This window comes from Zosterops lateralis (genome assembly GCF_965231275.1).
Source record: "Zosterops lateralis genome assembly, chromosome: 4".
Lineage (NCBI taxonomy): Eukaryota > Metazoa > Chordata > Aves > Passeriformes > Zosteropidae > Zosterops > Zosterops lateralis.
In genome coordinates this window covers 14,172,577-14,186,888 of record NC_139765.1, presented here as the reverse complement: position 1 = coordinate 14,186,888, position 14,312 = coordinate 14,172,577, and the positions used below count along the sequence as shown (strand labels likewise).

Below are 14,312 nucleotides of genomic sequence, written 5' to 3'. Positions count from 1 at the left end.
AAACTAGAAGTGGATGTGGAAGGAGAGAGTCTTGAGTGCTCAATTTTTGGAAGAAAAATTGCTGATATTTTTAATTGAATATTGAGCATCTTCAGACTTTCCTGTTACCTGTGTGTGATTATTTTACCTTAAGTGAGACTCTAGAGAGAGAGGGGAAGGGCATTGTCAGCAGAGAATTCCAGAAGAGGAACTACCTGTTCCTATAACAGCTGCCAACTTCTGTTGTTCTTGCTGGGATTGAGGCCAAGAGGAATGTCCACAGACAGCTGCCTTTAAACAGATCAGGCTCTATCTAGCTTTGTGTGTCATGCCAGGATCCTGATTTTAAATGGTGACACAGTATTAGTAGAGGGACAAAGATCAAGTGCTGTCCTTAATTGAGCAAGATACTGTGGATGAATGGAAGATGGTTTGAGATTTTTTCTTAATTCATAATGTCTTAGCCTGATCCCACAGATAATGACTACTCTCATTCACCCAATTTTGGGAATATTCCTCCTTGTCTCTGGAGGCATACAGAGCCATATATTTTCTTGGAAAGCCAGTAGTCTGAAGGAAAATTCTTTTGATCTCTAAGATGATGTTTTCTGTATTGTTCATGCTGCTGTTTATCCTAGAATCTTAATTGCCTTTTTGAAATGAGCCGAATGCATGAGTTATCATCAGAAATCTCTTGGATTGTTTTGAGCTGCAGTAATTAAAAATATTAATTTTATTGTTATATGTTGAGTGTTACTTTATACAGCTTAATTTCCTGTACAGTGGTGTTGCTCATTTAATATGCTTGGATATTCCTCATGGTTCTTTCTAATACTATCTTAAATTTAGTTTGTCTTCTCTAGTTTTTGGTCCCAGCTGTTCTATTTACTCACTTTCTGATGACAAGTCTCATGTTAGCTTTCTTCTGACTCTAAGAGTAATTATCACTGTGCAGTGTTTAGAAATCAGTAATATCCCTTGAAATATATTTGATACCTAATTGTGATCTTTGCCACAGTCTTCAATGGGAGCAACCCTCAACTAGAATTGCAGCGTATACATAGTTACTGGTACATCCTTTATTCTTGCATAATTATAGTTAGGAAGAATTATGTTCTTCTTTGTGTTTTCACATAAAACTATGATGAAAACAAATCAACATTTCAATTTTACTTGACTTCATTTTAGAGTTAATTTCTGATTTGTGCAGCTTTGCCTTCAGCATTGTTTTGTATAAAACTATAAATACTTTTAAAGTGATGTTTCTTTCTTTAGACCCTATTTTCTTGACACACAGTCACCTTTTTTTTTTACCCCATTTTGCTTTTCTCCAAAAAACTTGTGCTACCTGAACTGCACATTGTCATCTTTAATGAATTTTTACTTAATCAAGATTTTTGCCAGCAGCCTTGATACAGGTGTGCATACAGCTCACTGGCCTTGGAATCCAAACACTTAGAAATGTGTTTCCTGCTTGTAGTTCTTTGGGACAAATGCAGTCTTTTAAGGGTACATGCTAGTGAGAACTGCTCTGACTCCAGCCTGTACAAAAGAGGAGAAACTGCCCAAGATGCCATCTCTGGAGTGGGTGCTCTATGGGAAGGAAGAAATATAAACTTCTGCTGTACCTGTTTATCTTCCTGTCTTCATCTGCTCAATTGCTTGAGGACTCCATTGGTCAGCAGTAGACAACTCATTGTCATCCTAAGCAAACCTGTGAACCAGATCAGTGTGTGCATTTGCCTTTGTTTACAGACTGTTAAAAATGAAATATGTATTTCTTGGGTTTTACTTCAAAAATAATTGTTAAATATCAGTGTCGTAAATGTTGTGTCTTGTATTTTAATTCTTCTTTCTGCAGTGTTCTTTGAAAGTGTGAAATCAGAACTCAGGAATGGATCCTCAGAGTACTCTGATATTTCTGATTCAGAAGAATCTGAGCCTGATTGCACTACACAGGTACATCTGGAAAAAAAAGTCTCAGAAATTCATGAAACAATTAAGTGTAATTTTGCTCACGTACTTCAGGTTTATCTGGTCAAAGTTTATGTTAAAGCAGTAATAACAAAGTATTTAATTCTTGTTCAGATTAATGTCTGAAACAATGTGTTGCTTCATTCTTCATTTATTCTAGTGTTGAGAAAAAAGATAAGATATGCTGTCTTGCCAAATTCTTTCTTCTTTGTCATTGAGGTGGAGTTGGCAGAGGATGAGCCCTCCTCTGGAACAAGCAAAGTGTGAGAAAAGTCAGATCCTAGTTGCTCTATTTATTTATTTAATAAAAACCTCTAAATTTCATCATTTGAATTATGAGTATCTACCACACAGTTTCATTTTAGAGCACGGTTAATAGGAAACAATCTTACAGGTATTCAGTTTTATAAACAACCTAAAGTGGCTAAATCCTATTCAGGGATTTTAGACTATTGGAAATAGAGGGGAATCCTCCATTTAAGGGTCCAGATTGTGGTGATTTCTTCAGAATTAAATGAAGTATGAATGCATAGATATGTATAGATATTTACAAACATATTTTTTAATACAGCTTATAGAATTTAGAAATGTGTGTGTGTATCTATAAATATTTCAATTTTTTTTTCATTTGCAAATTGAGTTTGTACTTAGTAATTTAAATTTTTGTTGGTTAGCAGTAAGGTGAAGTGATTACCTCACATTTTTGCTTCATGCTTCTGAAGGCTAATGCCTTGGTCTTTCAGTTGTCAGTCTATTATATGACTTTAAAAGAAATCTTCAAATTCTTACTTTTTTCATGATGATCAAGTTTTTTTATTTTTTTTTATGCTTGCTGTCTTTCATCATTACCTAATCTAGATGTTGGAGTAAGTGATAGGAACCTTCATGGTGTGGTTTCTTCTGGTTTCTGAAAGTGCATTGTCAGCAACTTTGGGTCAGAAGGTTTCCTTTTCTAAGACACAGAATCAGTGGTTACTCCGAAGTAATATATTTCATCTTCACAGAAGAATATAGCCAGTTTTTTATGACTTTGTAAATGAGTGAATGTTTTATATTTATGCTCACTTAGTCTTAGTTTTTTTCCATATTCTCCTATTTTTTTAATTTCTAACAGTATCTAATGGAATAACTTTTCTGCATGTTGAAATTTGTCTTTTGTAATGATGTATCCAAAATTAATTCTCTCACTAGCATCTGTAAATCTTTAAATGTTTTTATATTGTACTGAAGAGGATCTTAACAAAAACACCTTTATTACTAACACTGAATCATAATTTAATTGCCCATTTGTGTCACTTTGTAAGGGTCAAAGGTTAGGAATGAAACTTTTATTATATAAAAGTATCTCTTGGTGATAAAATGTACTTCATTCATTCAGGTTCTGTTTTTGATGATGGGGATAATGGTGTGTCAGTCTTGAAGGGTTATGACTCCTCCATGTTCTGATCGTCTGTTTTCAAAACCTCTGTTGAGTGTCATATATATTCCCTGGCTTGAGAAAAAAAAAATATCGTGATGTTCTCTGTACTTGTTGAAAATAGATTAGTCTGAATTACCAAGATGGAACATATGTACTGCAGCACTTGCTTCCTGTAAAGGCGTATTGAGTCACATATGGTTGCTCCACCTTTGAGAAGCTGCTGCCCATACAAGCTGTAATCTCAGCAGGAGCTGAAAAGCTCTTTCATTCATGAAATGAGGCTGTGCCTCTGTAAGAGAGGCAGCAGCTGTTGTGTCTCTGTTCCTGCTGTCTTCTGGATTTACCTGAGAGCATCTGTCATTCATCAGAGATGATGCTGTTGAAAGTTAATATTTTGTGAGAGCAGGAACCAGAAGCAGTTTTCTGGGGCAGAATGTGTCCTGTTATATGTAATAGGCATCAGTTCTGTCTGCTGCTTGGAACCATACTTCTGTTTTTTTTCCCTGTACTTTGGATATTGAAGATAAGAATAATGAATGCTCTCATCAAAGAGAATGCAGTGATTGGCATATGGAGTAATATGTGTGTGCTTTGCAAAAAATGACTTTTGGAGATGCTTTCTGTATTGTGGAACATGTACTTGCCAGTATTACAAAATTTGAACATATAGCATCTCAACTGCTATATTCAGATTACCTGCATTCTGGATACTATGAATATAAAAAAAAGTTGGACCTTGAAGCTTTTGAATTCTTCATTTAGCATAAACTATGGTAGAGTCTCCACTTAGGACATCTGGTGACCATTCTGCATACTGCTTCCTCTTGTTTCAGCAGAAGGATTCCTCCACAGAGGAGTCAGAAAGCTCAGGTGATGAAGAGAAGCAGGAAGTAACATCAAATTTCAAAGAGGAATCTAAGGTCACAAGAGACCTTTGTCAAAATACCCAGAAGCCATCCAGAAATGTAACTCCCAGTAAAAAGTAAGCACAATGTGGGACTTTTTATAAACTGTTAGACCTTTTAGCATGTATTTATGGTTCTACTTTATAGCAATGTAAAAATCAGTCCTTCAAAGGGTTCTGTTTTGAACTTCTTGCTACTCCCTTGATTTTCCTAGGGAATGTCCTACCTCGACAAGTACAGAAGAAGCAGCTATTCAGGGCATGCTTTCTATGGCAGGATTGCACTATACTACATGTTTACCAGGTCATACTCAAAGCACAGACTGCACAAATAAAAGAACCTCTCTTCAGGAACACAGAAGCTACCCCAGGAGTCGGCATAAAGACAGACAACCATCTCAGAGCCACAGAACCATAGAATGTGGTAGGTATCTGAACTAAGGCTGCTGCGGCTCCCTGCTCTTGAACACAGCACTCAGAATAATCACTTAAAGTTACATTTTTAGATTTGTAATTGTTAGATTAGTAGCTTTTAAATAAATCAGACTGACATTTAAAAAGGGGATTTCTGTGGTTTTGCTTTGTTGTTGTTTTTTTTCCATAAAAAGTAAATACTACTTTTGAAAACCAGCAAGTTTAGCTTGTGATCAGAATACCCCTTCTAAATATTTCCATCTAAAAGTTTTGTGGCATCCTTACAAGAATGGGAAAGTTATGGCTAGATCAAAAGTATTGAAATTCAAGCTTGTTGAACTTCTCTTTAGGTAGGTCTGTGAAAGAAGAGGAAGGAGACTTGGGAACTTCAGCATGGACTAGACACCTGAATGAAGCTTCGAGGATTACCCCTCAGGTAAACTAATACTTAGAACATATTGAACACATTTTTATAGGAGAAGAGATAATGAAATTGTTAGTACAGAAGGCATTGTGGAGAGGTCTCTACACACTGTATCTGCAGTTACTTCTGGTTCTGGTAACTGGGTTATTTTTGTTATGCATTTTCTCACTGTTGTTGTTTTGGGTGTTTTCCTTTCAAATTCTTCTCTCTCATAGTGCTTAATATTAAGATATTCAGGGCAATATCTTGAAAAATAAAAAGTACTGCATTAAAAATGTGTGAATTTATATTCAGTCTAACTAGGGAAGCACTCTATTGTTTATTCATTGTTATTCCCTAGCAGAACATCAGAACAAGTGGAACATGTTGATAATATGTATAGTAAAGATACTTGCTTAGGAAATTGGTACTGCTAAACTGATAGCTTTCAACAGCTAGCAGGTGGGAATATTTTTGTTTTCTGATGTCCAGATGGAATCCAGCAAGGAATGAAAGGTTGTATGTCTTACACTCTGAGCTTTTCTACACTGTGAACTTTTTTAGTATTTCTGAACTTGTCTGTATGAGAAGTATTAGAATAATTAATTAACTCAAACAACTAAAGTTGGAAAATTACAGCCATTAAATAGCACTGTGTTTAACTGCATACTTTGTAGAGTTTGTTTTGCAAGAATATCTGACTACATGGTACTCTTTACAGTTTGTAATTCCCAATTTTGGATTTATTCATTTATCAGCTGAATATTGAAAACAAATTACCTATTAAAGTAGTCAGTGATTATGGTATGGCTTGTTATAGTGGCTGGTTTAATCAAGAACAATTGCATTTGTTTTAGTCACTGCAAACTGAAAGCAAAAAGTAGAGGAATTGAGTACATTAGTATGTGTACTTTAAGTGAAGCATTGCTCTTAGGTGTATGTGGAAAAGCTTGCACAGAGACTATGTTGTATGTTCTCTGTAAGAGGTATCTATTCTAAAAGAAGTGGTGGATCATAAAATGGCCAGATACTGGTGGAACTGAAATACCTGTTTCAAAGACACAGTAGTATAATCAGAAAAATTGGAGTGAACCTGTCACTAGCAGCTACTAACCTGTACATCTTTTCTTCTCATTTCTATACTAGGATGCAAATAAAACTCAAAAGTATATCAAGAAGGAGGGTGCATCAGAAGGCAGTCTTAAGGTTCAGGAAAACAGAAGCATAGTCCACAACAACAGCTTGAGTTTTCAGCATGGCAAATACACGCGAGACTCCAGTCTGATGCAAGCAGAATGTCAGCTGAGTGATGGCAGCCTTAGCCCTGACAGGCCTTATGGTGAAACGTCCTTATCTGTGCCACTGCACCCAACAAAAAGGCCAGCATCAAATCCACCCCCCATCAGCAACCAGGCAACTAAAGGTAATGCTTATCTCCATCCCCTTGCCAAAGCAGGCCGGGGGAGGGAAGGAAAAGACTAAATGCAGAAACTATGTAGAGGACAGGATTAGACCTTGAGGAAAAATACACAGTGAGCATGTTGTGGGCACTCAAATTTCAGCACAGAATATGGGGAGGTGGAATTAAGAGAGATCTAACTGGCCTGAATCAGATTTCCATATTGAAATGAAGGTTTAGAAACTAGCACTTCAGAAATAGTCTCATGAGCATACTATGTAGGTTTTGGTTTCTAATTTATATTCTGTAATTTACTCAAGGGAATAATTTACTCAAGGGAATTGAGTAAAATTTGGGAAGCTCAGTTTAAGTTCTACCCACTGCCCTTCATAGACTGAAAATATTTGTAAATAACATGCTCATTTTATTTATGATAATTCTAGCTGGAGTTCAGGGAAAACAGTTCTTGGGGGTGTTTTTTTAACTATTCTGGTTCCCTGTTTGTTTTTCAAGCTGATTCTGGTGAAAATTTTGCCTGCTTCAGCTTGAAATCTGAGTTTCACCATTGTTCTAGAATGATTAAAATTCATTCTGAAATTCCTGACTGAAGTCCTTACTTGGGTTTTTCAGGCAAACGTCCAAAGAAAGGAATGGCAACTGCTAAACAGCGCCTTGGGAAGATCCTGAAGCTGAACCGGAATGGCCATGCACGCTTCTTTGTTTAACATAGCTGCTACTTCTACTACTGCTGTCTTTCCTACACAGACCAGTATTGAGGGCAACAGAGCCTGGAGCTGCTGTTATTCCTCTGCTTGAAGCAGACTTGCATGTACCATAGAAAACATTGCCTGATGAACGAAAGAAAGAAAAAGAAAAAAAAAAAAAAAAAAGAAAAAACAAAACACACGAAAAAACCAACCCAATGCTGCATTTTCACTGTGCCACACCTGCTCAGCAATAACCATATGGGAACGGGGAGATCTTCAGAGAGACATGGACTGTGAGAAATAGTCTCTCATCAGGGCTTGAATATCATTTGTTGCTGGTAGTTTCTGACCTAAATTAATGAGGGGAAGATGATGAAGGTGGTTTATCAATAATTTATTTCTGATAGATTTTTCACAACTTTAAAATTCATTTAAGAAACTATTTATTTGGAAGACTTTTTCGGGGGGGGTTATTAATTTAGATTTAATAATGTGAAATTTTAAAATGTTTTGATAATGTGTGTTTGGTGCAGTGGAGAGCCACATTAATTGTGATTAGTCTGGACTCCTAAATTTGATATTCAGGTTATAGTCTTAAATAGGGGTGAGATGCATTATTAATTATTTTTTAAATTAAGGCATAAGGAATCTTTTTTTTATCCTGCTTTTTATAAGCTGTTGACTGGGCTTCTGTTGACTTGCAAGTTGCTTATTCTCTGCCAGCTTGATTATTTTTTGACCTGTCCTTTTAAATATCAAATTTATTTATTTAATGGACTAGAAGAGACTCCTAAAGACAAGAATTTTCTTATGTCAGTCCAGTAGCTAGCTTGTTTTAAACTGCACCTCTTTCCTCCAAATCTGAGAACATATTTTCCTCCTGATGATCTTGTCTGTGATGATTTTCTTCTGTAAAAAGACTCCCTGAAATTGTATTTGTTCAAGTTGTTTAAGAGTTGGTACAAAGGAGGAAGAACCAATATATCTTTCGGAGGAACGGGGACATCAGTTAAGATAAATGTTTCTTCAGAAAAGTTGCTCTCAAATAACTCGTAAGATACGCATTGCAGTCATAAGATTTGGCATTTTACTTAATGTAGCATGGAAGAAGCATTAAAGTGTTGTTATTGTATGTTAAACACATTTTACTGAAGAGTCATGAAAGCAGGAGAACATGTGTTGCTTTCAAAGCTGGGCGAGACAGCAAATTAAAAGTCTTAACTAGTCCATATATATAAGCATTTAAGTAGCTTACTGGTATCAGAATGATCATTTGTGTCAGGCTTCATACAGAGCTGACAGCAAATGCCAATTCTGAATTCTTGTAAATAATTTTGATTTAAAATTTGTATTTTTCTGTAATATAAAATTAAATATTTAACTTCTGAGGGACGGGGATGAAGACAGAAAGGGGAATACTTTTACTTGATTCTGGAAAAAGGGCATTTTGCAGGGTCCAGCCAAAATGTAAACATTAATATGCTAGTGACAACAATATTGTAAGTTGGTTGGGTTTTTATTTTTTTGATTGGTAAGAGTAAAAATATTCCTGCATAGCTGTCCAAGTAATCAAATTGATTTTAATTTTTCATACCAATTTTTCCTTCCTCCATATCCTATACTGGAATAATTTTGTCTTGTGGTTTAAAAACAAAGTCAGTTTTATTTTCCAGAATCTTTGTGCAGAGTTATTTTTACTTAGGCTAGATTATGAATGCCTTTAGAAATTTGTGGAAATAGTTCTGATGTCAGGTATTCTTTATTGCTGCAGGGTCAGAACCAGTTAGCACTATGTTATCCTTTTTCTAAATGGAGGAACATCAAAATATAGTGTCACTGCAAAAAAGTCAGGTAGCTTTCATAGCTTTACTTTGTCTGAAGCTTGAAAATGACAGTTTAGGAGTGTTTTTTGCAGCCCTACTTTTACATTATGACGACTTGACTTTTGTGACTTGTATGGGTGAATTTTTAAACTTTTGTTTTCTAAGTAATGTTTCACAAAACCAAGTTTTTAGTCTTTTTATTTTTTTTTTTTAATTTAACACAAGTTATCAACCTTTAGAATATTGGGAATGGAGGTAGTCAAGGATTTCTGAAAAGCAGAAGATAAGCTAAAAAGTATTCTACAGGTGCTGAAAATGATTATAAGAACTTGCGGTTCTCAGGTGCTATGTTTTCTAGATGGAAATAGTTAAAAGAGAATATTGTAACTATCCTCTAATATGTTCTCACCAAAGTAAGTCAAAGAAATAAACTATGTTGTCAATATTAATTAAAATAATATACCCATATAAATTTTCTCTTTGTTTAAACTTGAGAAAGTGGTTTAATGCCTGCCAGGCTTTGGAAACTGTTTTAGCTTTAGCATATTGAACCAAACTGTTTCCTTCCTGCTGGCTGTGCGATTTCTAATGATAGAAAATTCCAGTTTGGGGCAGCAGTGAGATTCAGAGCAGAATAATGAGTTCTCTCTCCTTAAAGACAGATTTTTGTCTGAAGTAAAAGTATGCCAGAATAGAATCTGGAGTAAGGAATTTTAAAATACAGAGTATGCTTTCTTGTATATGTGATTGGTTTATACGAAGTCCCTTTTCTGACCATCCATGCTATTTATCTGTATCTTACTGTTGAAACATAGATATGGCTGGACCCATATATATTATTTCTGTTTGGTTTTATCCTTTCTTTTACTCTAATTTTCTAGTTTTTGTTTTTTTTTTTTTTCCAAGTGGCTCTCCACTGTCATAAATTTATGTAATAGTCTCTTCACAGGCTGTCAACAGGAAGATGTTCATTCCCATTTTCTTCAAATATCCATGCTTCCAGCAGAAATTAAATCTGATGTTCCAACTCAGAACAAGTAATTCAAACGGAATTGCCATGTTGAGCAGTATTAAAAAAAAAAAGAGAAAAAGAGAAACAAGAAAGGGGAAAAAAGAAATCTCCTGGTAGCTCATGAAGGGGATGTGGTGACCTCACTTGTTTTGTGTACTTGTATATAGATATATATTTATTGTGTTCTAGCTGAAATCACTTCTGCACCAGTCTTTCTGTAGACGGACTGAACCTTGTGTTGTTGTAGCAGAGAGAAAAAGCCCAGTTTTTTTCCTTGCTGTCTCACTTGGGATGGAAGAGGGAGGGAGTAGGGAACACTGTCTGGACAACAGCAAATTACTCCTGCTATGGGAACTTGTTTTCAAGGATAATCTTTTTTGAAAAGTCAGAGAACTCGCATTTGGCATAAAACTCAATTTTTAATTTTTTTTTTTTTTTTGTAGGCGGAAGGATAGGAAATGAAATATTGTAGGGGTTTTCCCACTCTCTTCTCATGTTCCTACAGTTGCAAAAAAAAGAAACAAACATGAAAATGGAAAGACCACCTACAAACGATATCAAAGACTCTTCCAGCAACTTTCCCTTTTCTTCTCCTACTATACTTGCTAATAAACCCTGGCTACAGGGTAGCCTTTGTTGACCTCTGAGGTAGATTACCTATGCAACCTATAATGCTCTACATGAATTCATTCTTAAAGAGAATTTTGGAAGGGTTAGATGTTGAGAGTTAAAATTACTGTTTTCTTCACACAGGGGGTTTTGAATTTTTTTTTTTTTTTTTTTTTTTTTTTTTTTTTAATTGGTTTTGGTGGTTGAAGTGCTTGTGTTACCTTTGGTAGCGATGTAAGAGAGCACAGTGTCATGACCACATTTTAGACACTTCAGCTTTCTCTGGGCTTTGCTCTAAGGCATAAGCTACCTTCACTCATAAGACCGTAAAGTTGCAAGTGTTGAAAATTTTTGCAGGATTTCAAAGCCAGAGCTGGTGAGAATCTTGCCTACCCCCTCTTTGGTAGCTGTGGAGACTAAGCAGAACTGAAAGTAGAATGACCCAGTGACCAGTGTCCTCTTTAGGCTCCACATGCCCACCTGTCCCTTCACACTCCCACCATGACCCCCAAGTCTTGCGTCTTTCCAGAGTGTCATTCACATAACACTTCTAGACCATTAAAAACTGTTGTAATTCTGGGGCTGAGCAAGCCCAGCACTATTCTTTGACAGAAGAAATATAAATGGAACCAAGGGCCTTACTGTTTATCGTTAAACAAGATGAAAAGCTGCAACATCCATTTTTCCAAAAAAATAAACCCAACAAAAAAACACCCTGGTATAACCCTCTTTTTGGGGAGTGTGAATGATAAGTCATGCAGTAGATGGGAACTGAAAGTAGCACTGATAAGGAGATGCATGTTCTTCTTAGGCTGCATTTCTGTTTGGAAAAAAAAGGACTTTTTCTACTTTTAATATAAATTAAGCCATAAGAGTTTCATGCTGTGGGAAGGGAATGAAAGGGATCACTTTAAGAGATTATATTGATATGTATTGTCACTTCTGCTGGGAAATGTCTATTGCTGCCAATGCTTTGGTGAATCTTTTTTTAAAAAAACAAACATGGAATTTGAAAAAAAAAAAAAAAACAAACAGCAAAAAAAAACCCAACAGGGCTAGTTCTTGGCTATATTTACTAGTTTTGTAGTAATGTTTTGCTGGCCCATTTGTCTTTTCCTCCTTTTTCTACTCTCATAGTCTAATTTCTATCTTTCCTTCTTAATGTTTCTGAAAATATTAGCTTGTCTGCTCAGTAGGGGTTGGTGTATGTGTGTCTTCCTTTTTACAGAAACGCACTACTGTGTTAAGTATTTGGCTGGGAAATGGGATGCTGCAGCTTTAAGAGCATTTTTTTCGATTCATAACAGTATTTCCCATCCTCTTTTGCCTGCAGGCAGGGAAAGTGTATGTACAGTATTTATTTTGTTTTGATTTTACTTTAAATTTGTAAGTTTCTATAAGTAGTTCACATTGATTATTCTAGGGGAGAACAAGTGGCTTTGTTTAAATTTGTATTTGATATTCATAGTTTCCACTTTCTGTACTTCAAAATACTGAAATTAAAAAATTGTATGCTTATGTTTTGATTTTAGCACTCGAAAGTGTTTAATTTCTTCAGACTTCTCATTTACTTCAGTGTAAATACAGTAAAATGTACAGAATATTGTCAGGAGAAAAATGCTTTTCTAGATCCAATCTTTGTGCTGTTTGCTTGTCACCTTTTAAAGAAGTAATTTTGTGGAGAAATGTGAAGGAATATTCTCATGCCTTTTTTTTTTTTTTTAATTTTTTCAAAGTGCAAATTTAATTTCAACCCACTTATATTATATGGCAACTAAAGGCATTTTGTGAAGATGTGTATATTCTTTTTGAATCCTAATATAAAAAGGAGATGGAAGTGTTTGTGATTCATCATATTATCAGATCTAGATCTGTAAGAAGGTTGTCAAATGGTATTTTTGTATTTTTGCTCTTGGTTTTTGTTCAGGTTTGTCTCATGCTACTGATGGCTGACTCAGCTTTTGATTTACTGGTTGTTTTGTTTTTTTCTTTTTCCTTGAAGTATGTACAGTTTCTGGAAGAAGAGCTTTCTCTTTCACACTTACATGTGCTTAGCCATACTTGCTTTTGTCCTGGAGGACTTCCCTGCTGATTTTTCCCTCCAGACATCATAATCTGGTTTGCAGCTGCCAGTGCTCCCTACTTTGACTCCTGTGGCAGTGCAGTGTTTGCATATGGATGCTTTCCAAGTGGATGATGCAAACATTGCTGCCCCACCCTGCAGCTTGGTGTAAAGTCTTTTCCTTTGCCCCACTGAGCTGCTGGAGTGCTGTGCTGAAGGTCATTCATGGGAGCCTGAGATGAATGATGCACCAATGGCATTGGAAGAATTAGGTGGCAGAAGGGTTTGATATCAGCATCCTGTTCAGCTGTTCAGGTTTGCTTCTTAGCCTGGTGTCTAGTTTACAGAGAATTTATGGTTGACTTTAATGACAAGGAGATCTGTTCCTTGACTTAATTGTGCCAGGTGCTTTACAGAAAAAGAACAAGAATGCTGACCTCATCAAACCACCTACTGCTTAATGGAACAGTTAAAAACCATGACAATCTGGGATGTTTTGTGGCCTAAAGTTTAAAACACAGTAGTGTTGCAGATTTGGTGAGCAGAAACCTCTATGCTGTTTCAAAAAACAAATTTCATTTGGGTGGAGGGAAAAATCATGAGTCGAATACAGGGGTTGATGATGAAATATTTATACATCCAGATACCTGTTCCTGTTGTATTTTGACATGCCTTTACATCTTTCCAATTAATGTGTTAAAACTGATTTTACATTTGGTTAGCCCAAGATTTGCCAAAGATCTGAAAGAGTTGTTTGTCAGAGCAACTGCATATTTTGAAAAAGTCTTAATCACTGTGATTGAAGAGCAATGCTACTACCTATGCATTTCCATCAAACACTCAGCTGGATTTGTCACACTCAACTCAGTGCTCATAATAGTGTTTTGGTCTTAAAGTGATGGACTAAAGAGAGCTCCTCAGTGGGCCACAAATACAAGTTTCATACCCATATAAAAACCTACACAAGCAACTTTACTATTTGCCCTTTTGTTTTTTGCCAGCTACATTTCAGAGGGGTTTTTTTTTTCTGTCTCAGTTGTTTAGTGGATGACAGGATAATAAACTGGAAGACATGTGAAATATCTCAAGTGCTGCTTTAAATGCTACTGGATAGCCTTCAGCAGCTGGAGTCATATTTGCATTAAAAGTCAGAGTTTCTAGTCCTCTGCTTTTATGTTTGCAGAGGATAAAGAAATACTTACCTGGATTGTTCTTTCCTGAGGGACAGATGGATTTCAAAGATACCAAGGCTACCAAATCCAGCAAAAAAATTGAATTTCTAAAGTCAGGGAATGAACAAGATACCCTTCTTGGTATCTGGAGACTAAAGTTACTGATTTGGGGTTTTAATGAACAGTATTCTGCTGTGTTTGAGGTGAAGTACCCATTTGTAAAGTGCCTACAGACTGGCTTTTCATTTCTGTACATTTAGTAAAGTTCAGCTCTGTCCAGAGGGTTTGTCCTGACCTGCTTAAGTTGTGAAGCTTTTGTGGTGCCAGCTCATTAGTTAACATGTTCAACCAAACATTTTCTAGTTCATTTTGTTTAGGTGGAACTTTGGATTGATGGTTGAAATCTGAGTAATAGCAGGAAGATGGTGAAGTCA

General features: G+C 35.9%; 1 protein-coding gene across 6 annotated transcripts in view; it reads left to right on the top strand.

The window, feature by feature from the left end:
- KDM7A (lysine demethylase 7A) overlaps positions 1 to 12,175 on the top strand; it is a 61,330-nt gene extending 49,155 nt beyond the window's left edge. For 2 of the 6 annotated variants that reach the window (XM_083860490.1, XM_083860492.1), the window contains 6 exons: positions 1,841 to 1,938; positions 4,207 to 4,355; positions 4,493 to 4,705; positions 5,046 to 5,127; positions 6,241 to 6,517; positions 7,124 to 12,175. In XM_083860490.1, the coding sequence (XP_083716616.1) occupies positions 1,841 to 1,938; positions 4,207 to 4,355; positions 4,493 to 4,705; positions 5,046 to 5,127; positions 6,241 to 6,517; positions 7,124 to 7,218 (914 nt within the window). In that variant the 3' untranslated portion in view covers positions 7,219 to 12,175. The remainder of the gene's footprint in view (positions 1 to 1,840; positions 1,939 to 4,206; positions 4,356 to 4,492; positions 4,706 to 5,045; positions 5,128 to 6,240; positions 6,518 to 7,123) is intronic. The other 4 variants (XR_014589988.1, XR_014589989.1, XR_014589990.1 and 1 more) reach the window with 4 other exon arrangements.
- The last annotated feature ends 2,137 nt before the right edge of the window (positions 12,176 to 14,312 follow it).